At 36.5% G+C, this 27,247-nt stretch overlaps 1 protein-coding gene across 4 annotated transcripts in view; it reads right to left on the bottom strand.

The window, feature by feature from the left end:
* LRBA (LPS responsive beige-like anchor protein) overlaps positions 1–27,247 on the bottom strand; it is a 404,059-nt gene that overhangs the window by 11,595 nt on the left and 365,217 nt on the right. For all 4 annotated transcript variants that reach the window (XM_026847510.1, XM_026847512.1, XM_026847511.1 and 1 more), the window contains 4 exons: positions 25,443–25,505; positions 21,890–22,045; positions 17,294–17,461; positions 459–560 (listed from right to left, as the gene is read on the bottom strand). In XM_026847510.1, coding sequence (XP_026703311.1) covers positions 459–560; positions 17,294–17,461; positions 21,890–22,045; positions 25,443–25,505 — 489 coding nt within the window. The remainder of the gene's footprint in view (positions 1–458; positions 561–17,293; positions 17,462–21,889; positions 22,046–25,442; positions 25,506–27,247) is intronic.

Here is a 27,247-nt window from a genome sequence, read left to right as displayed (position 1 = left end):
ACAATGAATTTTAGTTGGTGGTTTATATCTACCCTTCATCAGACAAACAAGAGAGTGCATTCTTTTTCTCCTGAAATTAAGTTTTGCTTCCTTTTCTGAGAAGTTATCCATAAAAAAACATTCTTCAGCATCCTAGCAGTCAAGAGCTGTATCCAACTGTGTGCTATATGCAATTACACACTGGATAAACAAACAAAAAGGAATAGTAATCAGTAGGCTATAACAGGGAAACTGATGTGGTTGCCTCTTCTTGTAAATGGTAAATAATGTAAATAATAAATGTATAGAATCCTCAGTTTCAATGTGTTGAAAAAGAGGTTTCAAATCCCATAGCAACCAAAACCAGTTAGAAATAAAATCACCATAAAGTTAATAAATTCTGCCGCCTGAGGCTCTATTTCTTTTTGCATTAGGATTATAGCTTCATGAACAGAAAGAAATGGCAACAGCTACCTTACCTTTTGAACCACTTATTACCAGGCCCAGTTCAGCACAAATGGTAGCGCAGGTGATCTCATAGTCATGTCCTGTCAAAATAGCTCGAGGAGTTGCAAAATCACCTTCAATGAAAAAACAATAAAAGCATTCCTTGGTTCCAGTCTATTTCTAAAATCGCCACTTTCAATCACTGAAGTGTCTTCAGTTTCCTTGCTCTTTGAGTTCATGTTCCTTACAAATCACTTCTGTGCTCCTGTTTGCATGTGGCTGGCCTGTACTTGGATCTGTACGGCACAGCAGCAGTCTGCTGTGGGAACTCAGCCTGCACGTTCACTAACACGCATCAATATAAAGGTCAGGTGTGCAGTGGAACCAAGCCGAGGTTGGAGCACAGAGATTTGCGTTTTCCTCTCCCTCCATCTCCCTATTTCTTGTATTTGTGGAGGAACAGATCTAGGTCAATTACTACCTTTTCCTACAACAGGCATAAGTAAAGTCACTATGTGAGTGTCACTGTGGTACTGAGAGGAGACACCTACAGTGCCCAAAGAGGAAGCAAAACATCCATTGACTGATTTTATTTTAACCTAGTAACAGCACTGAAACCTCAGCCTGATGTCTAGTTCCTTGTAAGATGTGGAGCCTGGACCACAATCCATATACATTTCAGATGAGTTTGCAAAATCACAACACCCAAACCTGATAGTGATTACTGCTGCTCCCATTAGACATTTCCCTGCAACCAGAACAAATAAAACTATTTTTTTTTAAAGATTTTCCTTGTAATCAAACATATACGGATACCATAAAGAAAAAAAAAATAATTGCACCACTGGCACATTTAAGGGAAAAAAAAATATTCTCCAGATGAAGACACAGAAAGGGTAAGCAAATGCTATAAAGCTCTTCGAACAGTTTTATAACTGACAGGTCATTCCCTGGATCACTGTCTTCAAGAGTGCTAGCATTCCACGGAAATCACACTGTTATTGTTGTATTACCATTAGGTCATTCACAGCATTTTACAAAGCATTTAAGCTCTAAAAAAATGTATCTTGGACACTGTTACTGCCTAGTTTCAAGAAGCAGTTTTCACTTCATAATAAATGATGGTATGTGAGATATCAACAAGGCAGTAAAGCAGGGGCAAAATCAAAATTCTTTTACTGCAAAACCAGGAGATGGTTTCACAGAGAGACAGTAATAATAGGACCAACTGACTCCACTGGTTTCTAGGGTAGCACCGTTCAAATTACACTTGGGGTTGTACCTTCTCAAAACTTTATAAAGCAGCATGACGTTGTTAGTTTCTCCATGTAAAGCCTTAACAGTACTAGGAATACTGGGTATTATTAGAAATTATGGAAATATATTAGAACTGGTAGCTACCCAGACCCTGCATGTGTACAGCGAGAGACTCCTGTGGAAAAGAAGTGTAGATCTGGGCTTGCATAAACACAAGCTTGGCTTACTCTCCATATTTCACATTTTTACTCAGACCACTTGCAAAACCTCCCAGCGTGTCTGTGTAGCTGCCACACTCAAATGGCTTTTTAGAAAAGGTCATCATCTATGACAAAGTCTCAAATCAAAGGTTTTGACTTTTCAGAATTTAATTTATTCCGCAGTTACTCTTATAATCTAGAATTTATAACCACAATACAAAACCTTGGAAAGTAAATAAATCTGATTCTTCTTAGATATACACATATGCACTAAATGTCTATGTGTGCATACACACACGCACACACACACATACATACATACGCATGTATGTTATCAGCATTTTAAATCTGAAAATGCTTTGGAGCAACGTGCTGAACTGTCTCTAATCTCTTAATAAATAATCATGAAAAGCTATTGCTTTTGTTTTGTATAATGTTTGGCAAAACACACTCAAACCCAGGAAGTATGGCAGACAGTTCAGGAGCAAAGGAAAAACTCCCAACAAATTAGAAGCATAAGGGTAGATTTAATGACTTCTAGGTACTTCTCAGGTGGCTGGTCCTATGAACACTCACAAATCCTTTAGAGAAAGTTTGTTCTATTGAACTTTCCTGACCTAAACATGGGGCAGGCACCCTCGAAGATTCATAAATGAACATTGTGCAGACAAGCCAGGGATTTGCAGTTTTAAGGGAAAATGAAACAGCAACCATAACAGTTTTATTATCCAGTAACAACTTAATTTTGTTGACCCAATTCTTTCTCCCTGTTGTCCCCAAGCCATAAAAGAGGAGGCAGCTTTGTGCATTTAAAGCTCTTGTTAGTCTGTTTTCTTTTAAATGAGCTGCCTATGTTAGCAAAATTCTAGAATTCTGCTTTTATTGCTTTATTTTACTTTCTTTTGCTTTCAGAAATTGCATTTAATGCATACTTGCATAGATCAGCATGGAATTAATCTAATTACATAGTACAGACAGTAATGAAACTTTTGAAATCAGAGAACTTTTAAAGGTACAACATTGTAGTGGAGGTAATGAATGTAAGATGTTGGAGTTAGAAGGACTTACAAGAAGCAGGGTCTGAATGAATTATTAGGAGGTGCAGATAAACAAAATCCTTATAGTAAACTTAGTGCTAACAGCAACTACATTACTGTAGGCTTTACCTACCTTAGGCTGTCAGTAACTATTTACAGAAAATGTAGGAAACGAGGTTCTTAAGGAATAGAAAGTGAGCATATATATTTATCACAGTCCACAGAAAAGTAAAATTACATAAGTAACACTCGCAGTCTTTTTAGAATTTGGACTTGACTTCAAACAAAACAGAGTACAAATCTACAGGTGGCAGGATTGGTGTTTCATCAATTATATCAACCGCTTACTAAATTACGTTTCTTCTAAAGAAACACTTTAATGGAAAAAAAGAGATAGAAGGAATCTGAAGAGTATCTTTAAAGAAATTAGGACTTGAATAAGTACTGTAAAAGAGGAGTCCTGTGAAAAGTCAGGCTGACTCCTTTGATAAGAATGTCAAGTATTTAGGGGTTTTCAAGCCTCTGATTTTCCAAATAATGGGGTCAACTTAAAAGCTGGTCATAGAGCAGAACAGATTTCTTTAAAAGCTTTTAAACTGTTATTGCTTCAGAAGATTGTCATGGTTTTCAATAATGCAAAGAGAAAATTTTATTTTGCTGCTGGTTTAAGGGGCACCACTTCAAACTTTTCTAAATTGTTTTAGGGGAACCGCCTTGCAAGACCTTTTGAAAAGCTGGGGAAGTGACTTCAAAGCAAAAAGAGTCTTTGTCTGCTAAGCAGGTTTACGACCACTGATGCAAACCCTAACTAAGGACTGAAAAGAATACTCAGTGCATCTTTATGGAGATCCTTAAGGAAGATGAACGAGTCAAATGAAATTAAAGATAGCTCAAATCCTAGCACTCACAACCAAGACACAACAGCTTTACAGATGTGCTTTTCTCAGCATAGCCCATAATATCCTCGGTCTGTACCATTGCTGGATTTGTGACTCGACGTTGAATGCTACAAGAATCTTAATGCCACATTCACATTGCAACAAACATCAGCAGTGATGCATTTAAGTCACCGGAGGTATACAGAAAGTTTTTTTTCCAGTAATGGACACAATACTTTACCTTCACAGTAACCATTCAAATTATTACAAAAGAACTCTCTTGCATTCCAATAAATAATTTTTGCAAAGCTGTTTTCTGATAGAAAATAGCATAAAATATCACTCTTTCTTAAGTGTGCTAGAGTACATTTTAAATCATAAAGCTTCAGAAGATAAAAGGAGAGCACAGTTTATGGTGATATTTCAGTGAAAAAATGTTAGGCATTTGGAAACTCCGTTTAAAAAAGGAACAGCATGGTAATAGCAAAGTCAAAACTTTCTTCTGGTTTAATGACATCCAGAAGAAGCTACGCCTTACTGAAAAAACAGAAATTATTTGTATTGCTGGGTCTTTCTCTGCTATTTTTTCAGCTTTGGTGATATCACAAAACAAAGCAGCATCATGACATTTTAAATCCATCAGTAAATTCCTAAAACCACCACTTCCTACATTTTCAGCACTAAGCTGCAAGAGCTGAGCCAAACATAGGAACTCATTTAAAGAAAAATATCTCCCTAAAAAGAACTCAAAGTAAAGATTGATGGGAAAAAAAATCTCACAATGAAATATGAGACACTCTTCCAACTATTTCTGTGTGAGATAATATTATGCAACACATTAAAATATAAAATCTTTGAGTATGATCCTTTTTATGTGTTATGCTGAGAAGACAGTTAATTATGATAAGTCACAGACAGCCAAATAGTCATTTCTAAATTACTATTTCATGATTGCAGAGGCTGTAGGGCACTTTTAAATGGCAAATTAATTATGTGATTTTATGTCAATATAAAATCCAAATTAAATGAAGCATCAGTTAATCTAACTATCTTTTTACCTACTTCTTGTGAAAATAAGTGATTGAGTACTTTCTCAGAAGGATACATCAACCAAACCAAATTACATATGCAAGAAATGTCTTCCAAAAACCATTTTACAAATTTCACTGTTCTGAAGTTGCTTCATATGATAAAAATTGGCAAAAACAATAAAAGGTTGGAAATCAAGTTGAGAAGTACAAATGTGCTTACAGAATGTATGACGTTTGGACAAAAATGCTTTCAGCAAAATGTAAGTAAATCAAGAAATCTAATTTGCTGCTAGGCTTCTATGTTGATTGTATAGCAAATTTCAGAGTTTAATTACATCAAAGTGATGACTGTCAAATATCATACAAACTCTGTATACTAACATTATTTATAGAGCACACAGAGTGAACGTTTAAGTAACAGCCAACTGGTTAAAAACCCATTTCACTGCTGCAGAAAGGCTAGCTCCCAGATTGATGCGAGATCTTACTAAAGCAATACCACACAACATTGCTTAAGTATTCCTAAAACTTCAGTTTGAATAACCTCTCCTTTGTAAATACACATTTTTATGTAACAATGTTGTTTTTTCTTATTTTTTTCGTATTACATAGGAACTTTATCGTTGTCTGGTTCTTCACGTGACACTCCATCAGCATTTCCTCTAAGTCCTTCAAACTACCTCCCATCTGTTCAATTTTTACAACAAAAAGCACAACCTTATGCCTAGATGTATGTTTTGGTTTTGCAAAAAACACTCCAACCATACATTTTCTGAAAAAGGAATAATATCTTTGAAAAACAGACCATTCTATCCTAAAGCAAGATCTAAAAACATAAAACGCAGAAGATGCTATAGCGCTGTTACCTTTGCTCAGTAAGGAAAAAAATATATTTATCTTGCAGAATTCATTTCAGTAAATATAATTTCAGGAAAGGCTTACTGTACTCCTTCCCACAGTCGCACTGGGGACTATCCTGTCAACAGAACAAGTTCACTATATTTCCAAAATAAACACAGTAAACAAAAAGATTTAACAGGCCTTCAAGAACTGGATATTACCATTCAGATTTCAGAAGTCAATAATCCCCAGCCTCTCAATTCCTACACCATGTGCAATGTGAAGCTTTCTGGAATGAGTTTGCCCTTTACTGGGGATTCATCTGCTGGAAGTCCTGGAAGTCATTCAGCTGGACTCCTCCCACTGAATACAGACCTTTTTGAAGCCCCTGAAAAGTATCTGCAGGTGAATATTCAGGGTCAGCATACACTAATATTTTAATATTTGCACCATCCCGACTTCATAAACTGCTACTTAAATATCAGCTTTGAAGTTTTAAGACTCTGTCGGTTTTGTTTGAGAGTGTTCTAAATCAGCTTGATGAAGGCGCTTTTTTGTTTATGCTAAAAAAATAATCTACTTTCTTCATATTCCTCTCTAGTGGTTTATAACTATTTCATTACCTAGTGAGTCCAAGAAAAAAACACAACAAACCTCAACAGAAAAGAACCCATCAAGCAATTATTTCAGTCAGAAATAGCACCCACGGCAGACGTGTTGTAAGATAAATGACATCTTACAACATGCTGAGACTGATCTCTAGTTGAAACTTAGGTAGTATTTCAGACCTTGGGCAGAAAATAATCCAAGATGAGAGGTTTCATATGAGAATTCAGCTCAATTTGGCAGTTGTTTGGTTGGTGGGTTGTTGTGTTTTTGTTTTTGTTTTTGTTTTTTTTCTATTAAAATACTATATTAAAATAACTTGGTTTTGTTTAAAACAAGAAAAATGTGTCACTGAAAAATAATACTGTTCCATAACAGCACGTATAAAAGCCTGTGCCTTAGTTGTTTGATGTCTTTTGTAAAGTTAATTTCAAACCAATGCACCAGAGAGCGTATTGCACTGGATGGATGCTTACACCAACTGGGAAGACTGATGGCATACACCAGATTCAGAGCAGATGTAAATTAGCTGTCTTCTAAAAAGTGACTGTTTTAAACCAGATCCTTTATCAACGAAGCAGCCTGTAATTCTAATTACATACAGTATTCTTGCACTAAGCAGACTAACGTTTACCTCTGTGATGCCAGTGTTAATAGAATTTAGATCCAGAAACACTTACAAAATAATTTCCTATCCGAGCCAGGATTATTGTATTGACCAAATAATTTTTACAACATTTAAGTTGGTAATTTTATTCTAGACTATAAATTCTTCTATCTTCTGCATTACTCTGTTCTGTCTTACATGGCACAGACTTTGAACTGAACGGTTATTTTTCCCAGCAACCAAACAAGGTAAATAAATGTGATATACTAGTACACCATCCCACCACTATGCATATGGTGCACATTAAGGTTGTATTCGTTTACCATACGAATATAATTCCTTTTACCACATCAACTATTAGTTACAAGTTGTAAATATAGCGTTGTTTTTCCTGGAACTCAAAGGTCTGCATTACATCATGAAGCACTAAATATCCTTATCCTTCTGGAGAATTTCATGCATATAGCTTTTAGTGACACCTGAAGCTGGATATTGCCAAAAAAGCAGCATCCGAACTCGTTCTGTTTCCAGTCCTGCAATACATAATGCCTTCACTCGCATCTGGATTGTGCGTCCAAACTTGCTCTGCTCTGATTGACAAATCCTGAAACACAACCTCTCTTAGACAACTGACAACAGCGACAATATGGCTGCTGTGCTTCACAGTGTGGGACATACTTTTAGACAAAACAAATATTGATAGCTCACAAACTTACATGCTCCTGGGTACCAAAACACAACAACTATTTAAAGGCTTTCTAAACCATCAGTGAAGGCTGCTGCCAGTTCTTTGCAATGAAGACCACGTCCTCCTATCTATCTATGACAATAATTTCTTGGCGTTATATAAATACAAAATTATATTTTTTACGTAACATCATTACAGATTTCCAGATATATCAGAATTCACCCACCTGTTACACCTCGTCTTTTTTTCAGTTTAAATATCTGGAGGCTAGAACCATCATTTATATGTGGTTTACAGGGTACCTGGAGGAACGAGGCCTTAACCTCTATGAGGTATCGATGTGTTACAGTTTAAAAAAGAAACAGCAGTGAAATTCTGTAGCTGTATAATTTAAGGCTCTGTTCTAGATTCATGTAGGTAGTCCCAGGACTTGCTGCACTGGCTACGATGGTGCCCTGTGAAGATACAGGGAATTGCAGGGCCAATTAACAGCATCAGGGCATCTGTCCATTAAACTTTAGTGAGGCTTTCAGGACTAAAATCAAATAATGTAGTAATTGTTAGCTAGAAGAGTATTTATGGTTTCTACCCTTTTCAAGATGTGTTACGGATACTTTTCTAAGCCTTGTGGGTCTTCCCTATGAGACAAATTCTACTGAACTTGACTTGCAGTCAACAACAACAGGAATAGAAAAATTTAATACTGCGCTTGCTAAAGCTCTAATAAAAAGAAAAGATTATTCAGTTTCATTTTACAGTAGCACTTAAAACACTCCCGACCTATTTCTATTTCAGTTCATACGTTAAACTTCGTTAAACTTACATTAACGTTGTATTTTCTCATTATAATTTTAATAAAAAGGATAGAAGTTATAATACAAATGAAAACAATTTTTTTTTCCCACCAGATATGTGAAAATATATATATATTGTAAATATTTCACTAGGCAATGCTTTGGAGAGTCAGTCCCAAGATCAGCTTTCAATTCAATGCCAGCAGATGGTGCTACAGGATTCTTGCTTTATCTACAATATTGTGCTACTCTGTCCAGCCATTTTTGAGAAACAAAGAATATTTCTTATGTCTGCAGTCAAGCAGTGTTAAAATAATATTGAATTATTTACTGGCTTTTTTTGAAGAGCGACTCACACAACAATATCACGCATATAGGGGTAAAATATAACTGTGCTCTTGAACAGGGGAAGGAGCACAGGCAGACTGGTTTTAAACTCTCAGTGCTGTAGCATCATAGAGCAACACTCTTTTAACAGACTGACTACACCGAACTGCAACAATTTCAAACATACTGTTCGGAGGCTCTGCAAATTTTTAGCTATTACGATAGGCCACTATTTGACAGCAATTAACAATAATAGCCAAATTTCCATTATTGACTAACATTATTGCTAATTTATGGACATTTTGATACCCCTACTACTTAGCATGATAAATGCAAAAGGGAACATCGACAGATAAGATTTTTACAACTACTTCCCAATTATTTTTTTTAAGAAAAGAAGCTGTTACACAAAATACTTCCAAATTATTATAATTATTATTATTATTATTATTATTATTATTATTATTATTATTATTATTTAGAAATAATCCTTAATATTCTAAACATATTTATGCTATAAATGTTCTTTAGAAATGTGGAACATTATCTTCTTTGTTAGCACTGGTTTTGAAACGTAAAATAAAAATCTAGATCATGCAGAAACTTGGAAACCAAAATGCAGGTTAATTCAAGATAAGGATAAGGATGGAGGAAGAAGGCAAAGAAGGTTTTTTGCCGTGAAGTTAAGAGCAGACATATGTCCTACTTGAAATCAGTGTGACTATTCACTATGTATAAAGGCAGAATTGAGGTTTACAGAATTAGTGTCCGAGTACAAAGAAATTATTACTTGTGGCTTTAATCAATCAACACAAAGATGCTCATCAGGTCACATTTTCAAAGTTTTAATCACCTGCACTATCCACTTAATTAATCATAGGCACTCATAAAAAGTTAAAATTTTCAAACTGAAAAATGTGCGTAGCAGGTGACGAAATACAGATCTTTTCTCGTTTGCTATGATTATGAACACAATCAATTGTTTCTCAAGACTATAACTCTAATTTAATAATAATAAAGTTAACTGATAAAAACTTTCAGATAGTCAAATACTTATTTAGGAATTGTAGCTGTAAAAAACCCCAAACAAAATACAGTTTCTTTTACAAGTAGCTTGGATAGCAGCTAGGCTGCTCTTTGGCAGGACAGGAAACTGGGGATTGAATTTTGAAGCCTTTGGGAGATTTCATATTTTATAAACTGAAAATACTATGTATTTTAAAAATCTGTATCTGAGGAAGTGCTCAATGAATCCTCAATTAAATCTCATTTAAATCCAGTAACTGGGTTTTTTTAAGTACGAAATCACGTGCTTACATTCACACACGTGCCCTGCTACACAGCCACACGACTAAAAGCGTTTAATTTCTCTAACACACTTCAGAAAACCTGAATATAGTGCCCTCTAAAAAATATAAAACTGCGCAATGAAAGCACCCCCATAACCCTTGTGATGCAAATGTGATACATACAGAGAGTAACATTTTCTAGTTTTATGGGCTAACATAAAAGAGGTAATATAATTTGTTTTATTCACGTATGTGTGGAGATCAATGCCATAACTCAGAAGAGATCACATTAGTATTAGTAGTAGTAATACACACAGACTCTACATTTCATTAGTACTGAGTACTTTTATTGGGCAAGACTTAATTGCATTAAGCAAATACAATTTCTCAATTAGATATGGTTTTGTTTTTCAAAATAGAAAAACTGAAAAATAATTATGAACAAATCTGTAGACATTTTGAAAGCAACAGAACAGTCTCTTCATATTTTATGAGTGTACTACAAGATCAGCAGGTAAGTGCTTTATCTTCACCTTTATTATGGAAATGCCTACCCTTTTCTAAGCACAAACCATTTTATAAGCATTAACAATATGAAGACAACTGAATTCACCCCTATAAACTCCTCCCCAGGAAAGTACATCCAAACAAAAGAATTATAGTGGAAAAAACCCAAATCTTTGAAGACACAGATTGACATTCACTAATCTGATTGGCATCTGCCTGGTAGGTATAGGGGAGGGGTCGTTAAGGAGTGGAGAAAATAGGATATGGCCACTAAAAAGATGTTTGTTGCTGAAGGAATACAAGTATGTATGTAGCAAGCAATTTGGAGACAATTTTTAATATACGAACAACAGCTAGATATGACCTTCTAGATACAATTATAACCAATACAGCAAAAGATCAAAAACACGGTGGTGAAAGGAATTTACATGAAAGCAGTGAAGATATAAGTATTCAATATGCTTTAATAAGAGAAAGAACAAGGACAAGATAATTTTTTGAAGTATTTTGGGAAGACAGGTTTCAATAGATACAGAACATTGCTCTGTAAGATCTCATGAGCAGTTAAGTCTAAAGAAAAAACAAAGGAAAAGGTCATATGGATAGTAGCAAAAACTGCTCCAATGCAGCAGAAGGATAAGACAGACAAGATGATACCAGCTGGTACGACTGAACATTCTCCAGAAACTGTAGACACAGGAAAGTGAGGCAGAAAGATCAAAATAAGTTTTATTTTTCTGAACCAGTGTAAGAGACATAGTATAAGCAAGCAGGGACAAAACCAGGACAGCCAAGCACAGATGAGATGCAACTAACAACGACCTCAGGAATAACAGTCATTCTATAAACACAAAAATACGTTTTCATGAGAAGTTGGTCTGCCATTAAGAGCAAGCAATACCAATAGATGATGCTACACATTTAAAAGTATTCAATGAAAAGGCCAGCTGCAGTCGGGCAGCAAACATAAGTAAAAGCAGCAATAAGAATTGTCCTCTCAATTAGAGAATACCTAAATGAGGTAAATGTTTGGAACTCAATTGGCCTGAGAATACTGACTTGAGGATACTATGAAAATGAAACTATATATTCCCAGAGTTGTAACTGTTCTTTTATAGATACCGGGTGAGGTTCTGCAGAAGTAAAAAAAACCCAAACAAACCAGTCTTGAGTTGTTTAAGAAGCAGGAAAACTGAGAAACTGAGTAGTCTGCTTAATCCCCACAAACAGAAAAAATACTGGCAGAACATTTATATTTATATATACACACACAATTTCCTAGAAGAAAACAAGGAGATGAGTAACAGCTGATTTGGATTTGTTATGAACAAATCATGTGAAAGCCATTTTTTCCTTGCAATGGCAGAGTCACGGGACTTGTGTTCAGGGAGACATCATATAACTTGACTTTAGTGAGGACTCTGGAACTATTTCACACAGGCAATTTCTTAAGGAAAACAGGGAAGCAGATGCTTAGAAGACGCTACTATACATCAGATGAAAAGCCACTTGGAAAGCTGTATTCAGAAAGCTATTCTTTGTCAAAATGCTAAATGTATTGATGGCCATTCTTGAACTGTGTACTATATAATATTTGCTTTAATGACCAATTTGATAGAACAAAACTGCAAATTACATGTGCCGACATGAATTGCTGCAAGTCTTCTGGAGAACAGGGTGAGAATTCAAAATGAGTTTGACAAATCGAAGAAACAATCTAAAGAGAACACAATTCAGAAAGTTTAAAGACAAGGTTCCGCAGTCAAAACTACACAGAGGAGAAATGGAGTAGATGGTGGTTCTTCAGGAAAGACTGAAATTTCTATTGGCTCATTCAGTTAAAGAATTAACACTGTTATGCTGGTTTGAAACAACCAGATATCCCACGGGGATGTGAAAAGTATGGGTCTGTAAAACAGGTCGTTTTCTATTTATTACTGGAAAGGCTTCAACTGAATTGCTGGGTCTACTCTGAAGCAGACAGACAGCTGAAGAGGAGAGTAACACAATATAAAATCAGCGGTCTAGAAAAACACGACTTATGGCAAAAGACTAAGAATGGGGTTATTAAGCCCAGAAGCAAAGAATTGCAGGTCGTGGTAATCTGAATAACTGGAAGTTGTTTCAAGGATGAAATAAAGGATCTGTTCTCTACACAAAGAAGAAATATATAAGAAATGATAGAACGCAACTGCTGCAAAAAAGAAATGGATTGTAGGCTGAACACTGGGAAAAGTCTGCTAATGATAGGGCTTGCTAAAGCCCAAAAATACATTTGACAAAATTTTTAACAGAAGGTTGGTTAAACATCAATCAAGAATGCTTTTGCTGTAGTTAATTAAGCCTTCTCTGGGAAAAGAGAATAGATCAGGTGATCAATGCTCCTGCCCACCCTGTTTCCTATGGTTCTGTGATTACAAAGCAAAATGCAATCCCTAGGAAATGTCCAAGCACTAAGAGTTGCCACTTGAGCTTCAAAGAGTGGGATCTGAAAGTGATGCACACCATTGGTATGCAAATGAGCTCTCTCATCTCTTTTCTCCAGCCATCACCACAGTTCCTCCCCTCACCCCTGCTTCTCGCCTCCCCTCTACCTCCATCCCATTAGACTGGGCAAGTGCAAAACATGGCATCTTTCTGCGAGTACATCGCCTTCTCCCAGCAACCTCCACCCATTCTAGCACCCTGTTTGTGAACACAAGTCCTGAAGCATAATGTCACATCCTCAAGCAGGACCTTGCTATTAGATCCCAACCTCTAAATATGCAAAAGTCAACCCTGTGATACAGATCACACATGGGCTTCAAGGGGTACCAAGGGGAGGGTCACATCCTCTCCCTCCTACCTCCCCCACCTCCCCAAAGCAAGCCACATGTCAAGGAGAGAAAAATAAATGTCCCTTACATTATCCCAAGTGACTTTACATCTCCACAGTAAATTATGCTAATTGATGTCAACTCAAAATGGCTCAGGGCTCTTCTAAAGGATACAACTATTTCAGATCCTCTGCTCTGTTCTGAATTATTCCTAGGCTTGGTCAGAAATTGTCCACAGAAACATTTCTGCATCAGAAAAGGCCTGTGCACCAAAATGAAGTACTGCCATGCTTTTACATTTTCAAAAACAATTAATTTAGAAAGGAAAAAAACCCCTCCATTTGATCAAAGAGAATGGAGAAATAGTTTTTGAATTTCAGGTTTTAATTTGAGAAGAAAAAAAAGACTTAACCTAAATGTAATCAAGCTGTTTTGTGAAGAATAAAAATAGTTTCCAGCAGATGTGTCCCATGTAGGAATTTCATATCTTTGAGATTTAAATTAATCAAATTTGGTTTACATTGATCAATGCATTCGAGAGTTATTAGGGAGAAACTAAACAGACAGTGAGACTGCATAGGTGTAATTTCTTTTAGAAATCAGCTTAAAAGTTAAAATAAAATGTAAATAATGAGTATTTCAGTAACATATTTCTTCTGTTAAACCAAAAACATAGAGAATTTTTCCACAGTCCAGTTGGCCAGAAAATTGTCCTTGATAAATAATATCAAACAAAACACTTATTTATCACGTATGCCAGAGCCCACCTGGCCTGTCAGCTTGAGTTAAGTACCATTTCGAACATGAATATACGCAACCAGAGTTCAAGAGCTCAGTGCGTCCTAAAGTAACAAAAACAAAGTCAGGAACCTCCACAAAATGTAACTGGTGGAGTAATGGGTGCCCAATGGGATACTATTTGGGGTAGCTTGATCACCCTAGCCTGCTGACTGATGTGTTATCAGGGGCAACAGGTACTATGAAAAGAGCAAAGAAGGTTTAGATTATTTTTGTTGAAACTACTGTGGCATCATGATTTAGGTAGAGTGCCACTGGATGCATGTTGCTGTGAAGTAATTTTAAGATGGAAATTAGAGATAATTAAATGGAGAAACAAATAAGAAAGAAATATCAACTTTGAGAGTATCTAAAATTCCAAGAGGGCTCATTGAAAGCATGAATAAACTACATTTTGAAGTAAAAAAAAAAATCATAAACTTCAAATAAAAAAAGACATCAGACAAGTTAAATATCTAGCATCCCACAAATGTATGGAAGTTACAGTTACAGTAACAGGGCTCAAAACCCAACAAGTCTGCTGGTGATTTCCTTTTCTGACAAAATCAGAACTAAGCAGAAACAGCTCTTTTTATTTGCCTTTTCAAAAAAAAAATATTTTTGACTGAACAGCGATGCCTACAGAAAGCTATTTCTGGGAAATATTAAACCCCCCAGATTACCATCTCTTTGAAGCAGAAACTGTCTTTTACTATACACATGTCTAGGTCTATGTATAGTGCCATGAGATTCCAATTCATAACAAAGACTTCCAGGCAGGCTATATCACAAAAAACCCTACATAATGTCAAGTGGTAAACACAGGAGCCATTGCACGTCCCTAAAAATACAAGTTTAATGGGACTGCAAAGAGGGAGACTCACCAGGTAGCTATTGTTTGATTTTAAACAGTAGTTAATATGGTCTAGTGTTAACTTCTAAAATGGCAACATTTTAGTATGTTAGAAATTTGCATTAGAGAAGACAGTCAACAGATTATAACAAATCTTCCTATTCTAGTTAGACTAGGTACAAAACCTCAGTGTGTGATCTGTTAAGGTCATAAAGAAGCCTATAGACTCAAGGTCTTGTTCACAAAGCAGGCAAGTCTGGTAAATACTCCACAAGAACTTCTCAGGAATCTGTAAAGATGGGCTGCACTTGAAAACCTGTAACCTTGAAACACCTTGAAAATACTGTAAGGAGACACCTACAAATGTTCATTGCTTCACGACAGTACAACATTTGGGGTTTTCTCCTCAAAGGGGCAGTTTTGCTCATTAGGATTTACAAGCTCGCTTGACTGTCAAGCTCTTTTAAAGTTCCTTTTTGGAGTTTCCAAGTTTACAAGCTCTGCTAAAATAGTGCAGAGTTTGCATTTTCTTAAACAGATAGATTGCTAAATATGTATAAAGTATTCACAGAGATTCTGCCCCTCAACCAAAGCCATATATATTTAAAGGTGCTCATAAAATTCTGCTGGCCACATCCCAGAAAAGCTCCCATCTCTCAAATCTGACTGGGAACGATAATGGGGATAGTTTGCACTCATCCTCTTCTTGAAGATTCTGTAACTGTGTGAACTTATCTTCTGTATCTTGGACTATTTTTGAATAGTTTTCACAGTCAACATCAAATAATTTGCAAGTTAAATTCAGATATTCATGCTGATATTAACTAGCTGTGCTTCTTCAGAATAGTTCACAGGATGCAATTTCAGCCAAACTACCTTTTTTTTTTTTTTCCAAATTTGAATAACTTCAGTTGAGTAACAGATTGAGTATGGAACACACAACTTTAATAGGTTGAAATTTAGAAGATGACAAATACTGTTTACATTATATGAAATTGTATGGCAGTTATAATTGCAATAAATGCCAGATGTAACAACACTTCTTGTTTTCCAGATGTCCACTTTGTCCTTCTGCAGACAGCAGGTATGTTTTTATGAGTATTTAAAGAGGGTCAGAGAAGACCTTAAGCGTATGGCCAAAAACCTAACAAAACACTTCTGAAGGCAGACAGAATACACTGCTTCTCACCCCTTCTCTTCAGGGCATTATCTTTTGGGCTGAACAGAGAACAGGACCCCTGTTTGGCTATGATGCACCCCTCTATTGGTGTATGTCAGCTCTCACCAGCTGTCTCTAAAGGGTCTTACTCCTGTGAACTGGCTCACTCGGGCTTTTTGTCAAGCTGCATGTCTGCCACCTTCTTTGCTTTGGGCATCAGGAATTAATTTTTTTGTGTGGAGTGAAACTGGCATAATAACGAGATCACTTTCCATCCTTCCTGTTATATAATACAGGCACAGCAGGGTTGAACAGTCATAGTGTTTCATTGTTTTCCATAGAAAATGATGAGTTGAGAAAATCTTCTTGAGTAGAAAGATTTGGGATTTCCTGGGAAACAGTGCAAGATGGAAGAGACTAAATTCTTTGGCAAGTGCAAGGTGAGCTTGGGCGGGGAGGGGTTAAATTAGGCTTAATTAGGCTGAAGCAGGACCACTCTGACATTAGTTTGGCTCTATGGTACAAGCCCTGTATGTGTCCTTGCACTGGAACCAATTAAAATGCCTAGTATGTGAGAGCGAGGGTTAGGCACATAGAACCCTACCAAAGTGTCAAACAAAAAAAGTTTTAAGTTTGCTTCTTTAATCCATCCCATGTGTCTGTCCTTCCTTCATTTAAGTGTCCTGCTCAGGCCATTACACATCTCATTACAGTGACCTCAGTCCAAGTTAAAATTCACTGCATAACTCTATTGAGAGCTGAGGTAAAGCTGTGAGAACCTACAAAATTACAGTTGTGTAGAATATAGTCTGCACTGGAGTGATTTGCAGTCTTTTTCTGGTTTAAACAACTCAAATGCAGGTATTTAACAAAATCACCATGTCGAGAGGAAAAGATTGAACAGGAAATATAAAAAACGAGTTTCCCTTTTCTTGCTCCCAGAAACACTCTTTCCCAATTGAATGAGTGGCGAGAAAAAAAAATGTTATGTTCAGTATCCTGTAACTTTCAAAAATTAGGTCTGCTTGTGCTGCAAAGCAAGCACTGTTTACCCTCATTCTTTAAGCTAGAACTGATCACAGCCGCAAAAGAAGCAGCACTGTACTTTGACATTAACGTTACCTAAAACACATGCAAAGTGTTCACTTGAGCTGTTTTTAGACACCATCTTTATAGACCAGGTTTTTCTGGTTTTGCTTACCTCTTGGGTTGTCACCAACAATATTGGTTTTGCCATTCCAGTACCAGAGCAGCAACGTTGCATCACGCGATCCTGAGAGAATGTAACAGTTTCCTCCGATATAGGACTCGGAACGAGCAAGACAGGTTACAACATCCCAGTGTCCAAATATTACTTGTATCAGTTTACCTGAAACATATAAAATTGGTTGTTTTTTTTCTTTCTAAGGCAAATTAAACACATTATAAAGTATTTTAGAATTATTTTATTTAAAAAGGGTCCAAAAAGAACTATAGCGGAGTACTTTTTTTTTTTTTTTTTTTCCTTGATTTGGTGGAAACTTAAGTAAAAGTGCAGTAGTCCATACAGTTCACACAAAAAAATTTTGTAGTCCATAAATATTACACTTTATCCAAAGGCCAATCATGCCAGAAGGTTTTTTTAATTCTGTTTACATTCGCTTTACAGACAGCAGACATGATGGGACTCTCTTTAAGGCAAGTTTAATGTAAGTTTACTATGGAAAGTAACAATAAAAATGCAAATCTGATGATGATGTGGGAAACAGAATCAGAAGAAGCTACAGAACATTTAGCACTCAAAAGAAACTGGTAGTGTGAGAGCATAGATATAGCATATGCAGCTTATGAGCACCTCCTTAAACAAAGACAAGGAGATTTAGATGAAAAATTACTCTTGTAGCCAGATTTTTCCATCACCGTTTAAACACTTGCCAAATATTTCCATCAGCATCCTTTTAACAATTTCTGTAATGTTTAAAAAAATTCAGCAGACAGACCTGGAAAAAACTCTGTTACCTATTGGATACGGGACAAACGCTTGTACTGCTGATAAGAGACATAGATGTTAAAAAGAAAGGAAAGCCTAGACGGTTAAAAATGTGCCATTCAAGGGTCTGTATAAACATGGCTATGACTATTACTTTTTATCCTTAACTAAACAGGACAATATTTTCAGAAAAATGTAAATTTGGATGCTCGTGCAGAGTGGGAGAGGTCACCCAGAGCAGGTCTCTGCCAGACCACCCTGCCAGAGGCTGGCTCCTACACAGCAAACACGTCATGTGTCCTGCTGAGGTCTGGATCTGCCAGCAGCATATGTGATCCTATGAAATGGGAATGTAAGCACTACAATACATCTCGCTGGATTTGCTGAAGCCTAGCAACTGTAAATCTTGTAGAGATGGGACAAAAGAAGCACATTTCTTATGCGCCTGCTTGGTCCCTTTCAGGTAACATGGGCCAGGACAAATTCTGCATCCAGTGACACAAGTGTGATGTGTGATGCCATTAATGTGTGACCTGATTCCTCAGCCCAGATGACCATGCACCCATTTGTGCTTTGGGCTGAATAAAGGATGAGGAAGAACAGAAAAGAGTCATGGTTTTGGAAGGATTAACAACACAGGGCAAGAAAAGAAACAGGAAATGCAAATTACTGTACTTTAAATGAAATGTTCTGAAAAGTGTTGAAAAATAATTAGTAACAGGACAAGTAGTAAAGGGACAGGACATCTCATTGCTGGGACTCAAATTAAGCACATCTTAATAAAATATTTTGGAGCATGAATTAAAAATGATTAGTCAATCATATAATGTGGTTAGCAGGACACATTTCATAGCCCTCTTTCTAGGCAATACAGAGACACTGTACTCGTATCCAGCCACTAATGGTAACAAAAGACTTAAGGGAGTGGCTCTGAGGAAAGAAGAAAAATAATGTTAACAGACTGATTTATAACAGAAGATCAAAAAGGTAATTGCATTAAAGTGGAGAAAACTAGAAAAAAAAACATGAGAAAGGTATGAATATCTACAAGAAGGGGGAATTTACTTTAGTACAGAAGAAAAACATGATGCAATTTGAAGGGAACCTATACATCGGATTTAAAATAAAACACTGACAAAACTTACAAGTATAAGCCTCCTAGAGAAATTGTGAAATGAAGTACTATCACACGAGCCTTTTCTGCCTGGAAGGCACACTTACTGTGCCGATCTACCTTCTGTCCAAACGGGGAGTAACTCAGAGTTGTCTGAGTCTGGACTAGTGTTCTACAGCCTCACCTCTGCACACCAGGGCTTTAATTTCTGCCGCAGGGTCACCTAACTGTCTCAGATGCTGGCCAGTCAACAGCTTTAGTCAGGAAAGTTACTGGACTTCACAGCCAGAAGCAGTGAAACACTCACAGACCACAGAATTTCATTTTGGCAAGAGACAAAACCATCTTAGTAAGTGTATGCTTTTTTTCCCTGAAAATTCAAGTTGTCAATTACATAGTTTAGATTTGAGAATAATTTAATTATGTGACATATTTTTCGGTTGTATAGCTGTAGGTATTCAACTACCTGAGGTGATTTATACTTTTAGAACACAAGTTTATGCTATAAACATTGCTGAGTTATAGAGATCTCTCTTTCAATTATATTCCATGTTTATAGGTTCTGTTCTAGAAAACAAACATTTTTCAAGGCTATTTGTTTGACAGTTGTTCCCCGTGGTTGCACTGTTAGTTTTACTTTGTTACTGTGCAGCTAAGGTTCACTCAATTCCATCAAAACAAGAAATCAGGTTTTGCTCTTTCATATTAGCAAAAAAATAAAAAAAAAATTAAAAAAAAATCAATCATTAATCTCGAAAGAGTTCCTCAACTTTTTTGTTTCTTTCCTTTAATGTGAGTACAGTAATATCAAACTTTACCATAAGCACTCAGACATCCCTTTTTGACAGAACAAATTTTCTAGTTAATGTTTTATTTGACAGCTGTGCTACGAATAATTAAAAGGAAAATAAGACTCAAGCCTCTGCACCACTGAATCTAAAATGCTGTCTAGAAATCATTCCTACTGCTGGAGGAAGGTTTTATTGTGCTTCTGCTATACTAGCTGTGCTGAGAACCTATGATTTATGTTAAAAGTATTTCCTGTTGGAAAAAAAAAAAACCAACCAAATTCTAATAGGAAAAAGGTACCCTTTTTGTGTAAGTGCTAAAATATAATTGAATTCAACACCTGTGATCACGTGCCATTATGCATTACCAATCACATCATCTTCCCCCCTTGCTGTTCTGCTGATTTCAGAGTAAGTATAGCACTACTATAGTCTCATTTTAATTCAAAGCAAAACAAACTACATCTGAATTCACTCGACTTAAGCTAGAGCTAGAGCTGCTGTGTCAACAAACAGCTGCTGTATCAACACACAAAATCTGCAACGTTTTTGACAACTGTATTTTGGTTTATACCATAATTATCTGTTTATAGAGATGCCCGGTGTATCTGACTTACACAGAGGACATATCTTAGTAAGATATTTGTAGTTCAGATTGATGCAGGACAAAGCTAACAAAATCAAACAAGTTCCTTCCATGGGTGTAAAGTAAAATACAGCCTTCAACGTAAAAGAATGAGTTCTCTATTCATACAAATCAAGAATATATGCTGAATATTTATTAGTGCTAGCTAACTTTTCTGAAGATCTCTTTCAAATTCACAGTTTGGTCTAAATTCATTTCCATCAATGAGAAAATTAAACTAAGAAGGGTCTGACAAGACGTCTGTATAATGAATTGTAGGCAGTCAACATGAAGTCAATAGAACTTCGTTACATCTAAGGCTTTAAAATTGCAAAAACGGCAGATATGCTAAAATATGCCATGAGATCTAGTCTCATGAACAGGTTTTCATTAAAGACCATCCTGTTTTGTTAAACATTTTGGTTTGCCAACTGTGAAAAACACTATTAACTAATATATTTAAGAAATGATGACAAACACGTCGGATATTCCCTAGGGATTAATAACCTACTGGAAAGCTTGATGGCACACACACATTAACCACACTGGGTCATTAATCCCAAAGAAGTACCTTGCAGTGAGGTCGCTATTCCCATTATAAGATAATGAAAGGGAAAAAATCATACCTATTTTTTTCTGGGGCTCCATGGCTCTTAAATTCCTGTAGCTCTTACACTGAAAGATTATTTTCTATTTAGCATGACACATGCATGACTTCAATGGTTTGGATACACGCCAGCTGACAGACTAATTTAACTGTTGCCCATTATATCGATCAGTTTATGTTATATGAAAGAATTTCGTGGCTCCAGATCAATTTTTCTATTATAGCATAGCTTTCAAAGGCTTTCATAAGTATTCTTTCACCAGATTTCAAGACTTCTATTCTTACTCTGTTGTGCTTGCCTGTATTTCCTCAAAAAAAATCCTCTGGTGCTGAAAACCAACCAGAGTTAAATTCAAGTAAGAACTCTAAGAACAATTAATTGTCCTGCTTTGCAAAGTTTCACAAAAACTCATTTAATTTTGGAAACTACAGTGTAAGAACAGGCATGCCTGTCATATAGATTTCAAGTGTGATGCAAACACTGAACAAGAGCTCCTTGTCCTACATGTGCCATCATTCCACAGAAATACACAGCAGTAGGTAAGAAAATATTTGACAAATATTATTAATAAGGGAAGAAATGCTTATTCCACTTTCCCCCACCACACTCCCATTCTTTCTTCATTTGAAACAGTAGGTTGACAATGAACAAAAGAATCTTTTAGGCTATTCCTTTATTTTAAAAATACATTACCTGAGTCAGTAGAATAAACTCGGAAGCTCTTGTCCCAGAAGCCACAGACCAGGATGTAACGATTATCAGAGGTGATGACAAAACACTGGGAATGTACCTGAATGCTTTGGTCTAAAAGGTCTGTGATCTGTCTCCTGTGCATACCTGTATTGCTGGCTGAACAGAAAGACAGACAAATCAAGAAATTTCAGCATCCTCATTCACAGAACAAACCCCACATTTTATAACCTTGCATGCAAAACTATTCCTCACTGCTGTTACTTGGGTTTTTGTGGCAGGGACATTTTCTTTCTACTTTTACTATAAAATACTCATTACACTTCTGGGAACAATGCTAATTCCTTGTAGTATATATTCTAAAATAGAAGAAATCCCTTCTTTAAGTCAAATGCAGCTGACAAATATAAAAGAAAGACTGCAAAAATGAATGATACATAAAAATGTAGTAAGTTTCCTTCCTCCCTTCTAGTATAGGAAATTAAAAATTAAGAAACAAATGAAGGGAATGTAATAATACAACAGTACATAGACATAAATGCCATGCAGTGGCTCAAATGCAGCAGACAACAGAATTATGATTTCTAAATCATACACAAGTTGTATTTCATTGCAAGCTTTGTAAATTAAAAGAAGAATTATCTGCAGTGAAAGTCACTACAAACTTCCCACTTTTTTCAACACTGCGCAAAAATGAACCAGCTTATCTCCACAATCTCCTTGGGGGTTGAGAGAAAATATTGACCCTGCTTTGATCACCTGCTGTTTTATCTGCACAGATAATTATGCACCGTGAACCCGCAGAGTGGACAGGAATCAATTAATGAACACATTGTTCATATTATATTTTGTCCTTATTAAATGATGTGTGTGCATATATATATATATATCAATACGGGTCCCTATAGATAAGTATCATGGAAATCCTATGCTGTGGGAAGAAATTTTTAATGGCCTTCTTCCTGAGGGAACCTGACTCCCATCTCAGGCAAGTAAGTTCTCCTGGGCCTTGGTTTATTTTCCAGCTGCTCAGAACACTGTTGCTTCCATTCCAGATGGTCCCCCAGAGCAGTCTCTGTCCTGCTCTTGTGCTCTTTATTCTTTGTTCTTTAACTTCTTTCCATTCTCATGGGCTAGCTATTCCCTAAGCCTTGGCCTTAACCCATTCAGTCTACATCAAATCCTTTATCTATGCTTTCCCTATGTTTAAAACGTTGATACCGTCTTGTACATAGGGGTAGCAAATAATTTAGCAAGGTATTGTCACTTGCTCTGCAGGTAACCCCCAACAGGGCCTTGACCGCTGTTGGAACCACCTAAGGAATAACAACAATGCATTATAAATGCACAGTGAAGGGCTTTGTACGACAAAATCACGGCAAATAAACCCTCCCCAAAAACATGCAGATTGACACGTTCAGTGTGAGACCTTCAACAAATGTCACCTCCAGAAGAGGTCCAGGATCATCTGTCCTGTCAGACACTGCTGCTGTACATCTTCCCGTGCAACTTGGAAATGAGTACAGCAGGAATCCCTCCTTATGACTAAGACAGCAACAAGATTCCTGCTATAACCATAAAAGTGTAATTTTGTGGTCCTCTTAGGTGCCATTTCTAGGTAAATGTGTCTAGCCACAATTAAAAACCTTTAATATTATCTACATAATTACTTGCTTGTACCAAATGATGCTACTTAACAGTGACAAAGAAAGCCTTAAACCTTTTAAACCATGTCCAGTGTAATCACAAGGCTGATGTGACCTCTATGGTGTGAAGGGAATATGAAACCATTTTTCAGAACTGTGAACACTAATTTTAAAGTGTTTATTCCATACAAAAGTCAAAGTATTTTGTAAACTGAAGGCAAGCCTGAAAACAGAATTATTTTTAAAATTATTTAAATAACTAAAATTGTGAAAAATGTAAATGAAAAGGTTTATTTCTTTCCTAATGTTCTTCACAGTATGTAGAAAAATCATCAGGCAGGCCCAATGTGATTTTGGTGGGGTTTTTGTGTTGTGGTTTGTTTTTTTTTTTTCCCTGTGATATATATATTTTTAAGATCTACGTGATAGCAGGTTTAAAAGCAGAATATACATTTCCTGCTCCAAACATTTTTTGGATAAAATCTATTTCAGGAAGGAAAGGAGAGTTACAGTTTATACTGAGGAGGATATGTGCTGTTAGGTAATGCATTATTCAGGTGGGAACTGATTTTAAAAACTTTGGAAAAACATTTTAATTTTATCAGCTCTACAAAAAGGTTGTATATGCCCACACTGTTCATGATTTAATTATCATAGAGCTTACCCAGCAAAATGGCTACACAGCAACAGTCTGCATCTACTGACCAATACAGTGCAGTTCCTACTGTGATATGCATATTAGTTTTGAAATTAATTCTCACTGGCTGACAGAACTCTCATTCTAACTTATCCGGGCAAGTTCATTTTTGCTCTGATTTTTCCATGCTTCTGTAATTGGCGGCTTCACTTCTTTTTCATTTAAAACTACCATCCTGACTGAAATGGTCAGTTTAAAAAAACAGAGCTAAGTTTGAAGTCTAATAGAATTGGGAGGGCAGGACGGGGAGTAAATCCTGTCTTCTTCGCTTCTGTGAACTGTCCTACAACTAGCTTGTATTTTGGGGTTAGTTTGTTTGAGTTTTTCTTTTCTGATCACGTTTAAGGTTCCATCTGCTGTGCAACAGGCTCCAGAATTATAGTCCAAGTATTCACTCCCCAAAGTTGGGTCTGTAATGAAAGAACTGACCAATCTCCAGCCACGCTAACAGAAAAATCAGCTCTATATAAACTAATAAATGATAAAAAGTCATGAATCGAATCTATTACACTGAGTCATTAAATAAAAGACAGACAGTCCTCCACCCTTTTTTAATAAAATAAAAACACACACAAATTTAACTAGTGATGCTGATCAAGAGATGCAACACCCTTGAAAAATGAATACTAATATCCTAATACTAAAACGAAGTGGGCAATATATTTCAACTTTGAAACTGCTTTGCAATTACACATTAATCCCCTCAGCCCGAACAGCAGGTCTATGAAGAAAGGATTGATCTCCTTTAATGATGAAACCCTGGCACCATGGTTTTATTTTTCACAACACAGTGCAGTTAAGAACCCCACTGTTATTATGAAAATTTCCCCAGCAAAGGAGCTCCATCACATTACCGGTGCGCCAATTCATCATAACGTGCCTCGCTCCTGCTCATCAACAAGTCTGAGTGATGAAAAGATCCAATATTATCCTGACAGTACTTCATGCACATTCTCAATCACACATTATTACAGCATCCATATTAATTTTCACTGACACGCGTCCTAGGCCTGTTCAAATTAGGCAAACCAACGAGGGGGAGTTGATGAAATACCAGCATAGCCACAGCTCATTGCATTCCAATTTGCATGCAAATGGTTTATCAGGAAAATTCCATTCCCAGCAACCAGCAAGTGAAAAACAACCGTAATCTACACTTCAGGGCCACCATACAGAGCTTAATGAATCGCAAAGAGAGAAGGAAGTGACAGACCTATGAGAGGATCGATTTCCACTGGCAGCTGGTAAGGCTGGTCTTGTACAGCACCTTGATGAGCTGGAATTCAGGAAAGAAGATTTTTAAACTCCTCATTTTTTTAATACATGAAGCCACATAAATTTTATAAATCAAAGCTACATCCTTTTTTATTAAAAAAAAAAAACCCAAAACTATTCAAGATTCTTCTGCATCAATTGAATTGAAAAAAAAAAAATCCAGGTGCTTTCACGGGCTGCTTATTAAACATTTATTTTAGATTAGTGCTATTCTGAATGTATGCCATGAGCAGCAGCTCCGGTCCTGAGCCATAAGCTCTAGCAGATGCTTTACTGGCAACCTCTCCTGTCGCAACAAAACAAAATTAAGTGGTAAAGAGCACTGAAAACAAAATGTGACAACCATCTGCTGACTGTGGCAAATACTATTTTCCTCTTTACTTTTTAAAGCGCTGCTTTGAACGAGTGAAGCACAAAGGACTTTTTTTTTTTAAAAAAAAAAATCAGTTTACGATGCAGACAAGGAAATCTCACAGTCATCCAGTATTTAGGGATTCATCCATCATCAAAATCCCTTTATTTGCAAGTTTGCACAGAAATTAATATCTAATTCTGCTGACCTACATTTCGTCTGGGCACCTGGCATACCAGTGAAGTGTTTACCTCCTGAATTTTTCTTCAGTGTTAGAAAAAAGCCTTTTTTTTTTTTTTCCCCCCAGCCTCACTAAAATCAAATAAGCAAGCAAGCAAACTCTCCCCCTGCCCCCTAAAGAGCCCACAAGACATTGTTTGAAGCAGAACAAAAAACCATAACGGCCGAATAATTACACCTATGATTTTTCTATTTACCATCAATAGTTTAATACAAAAATCAGTATCAATAGAAAGGTTTCATAAGTAACTGGAAAGTCAAATTTCTGCTGTAATGAAACACTAACAGAGAACAAAGCATGAAATCCACATGACAAAACGGAGACACCCTGTTGGGTACCAGTGCCATTAGATGTCAGCAAAGCCACCAAACTCACAGACAAAAGCAGGAATGCAATTTTTAATTACACACCAGTGACAACTGGTCACTTGGCAACTTCACCTTTTTATCATGATGCCTCATTAGTAAAGACAATGCTAAACCCACAGCAGGAGATATGGAGTAGTAATGATACCTGCCCTCTAATCCTAGCAGATCCCATTTTGGTACAAAATTTGAAGGCAACAATAGTGAAGGCTAGTCTCAGGAGTCCATACCCAGATATCTTAGGCATAGTACTCCCATTAACAGACTGCAGTTGGTCACTGTGCTCTCAAAGAGGTGGGGTGAGGTGGGTTTTTGTTGGGTTTTGGGTTTATTTGATTGGCTTTTGTTTGTCTTAAACTGTAGGTTGTCCTGAGCTCTTTGTAAAGGCAAGACAAGTGTAAGATGCTTCTAAAGGAAAAAATAGTGACTCAAATACAGAACTTGCTGTTCTCCCTTTCAGAGGTGAGGGAAAAAAAAAAAAAATCTGAAGGGTTGAAGTTGATTACTACACTCAATAATTGGTTGCTTGCTCACAGATCATCAACCAGCAGACTTATGAGGAAATCAAAATGAAATCCTACCACTTTAGAACCTCTTCTTTTCCCATGACCATTGTGTGTCCACAAAGGCAATTCTTTTTAAAAGCCTTGAATATTACATGCCTAAGGTCACACATCCAAGGTATGAGAGGATATTGACATCCTCCTTTCAAACAAATGTCAAGAGCCCTGTAAATAGTTCTTGCTCACAACTTATCTATCTTGCCTCCCTTTCCCCCCCCCCCC

Source organism: Athene cunicularia (genome assembly GCF_003259725.1).
Source record: "Athene cunicularia isolate RWA chromosome 4 unlocalized genomic scaffold, athCun1 chr4_part2, whole genome shotgun sequence".
Classification (NCBI taxonomy): domain Eukaryota; kingdom Metazoa; phylum Chordata; class Aves; order Strigiformes; family Strigidae; genus Athene; species Athene cunicularia.
The sequence above is the reverse complement of the archived record's forward strand: the minus strand, read 5'-3'. Positions and strand labels throughout refer to the sequence as shown.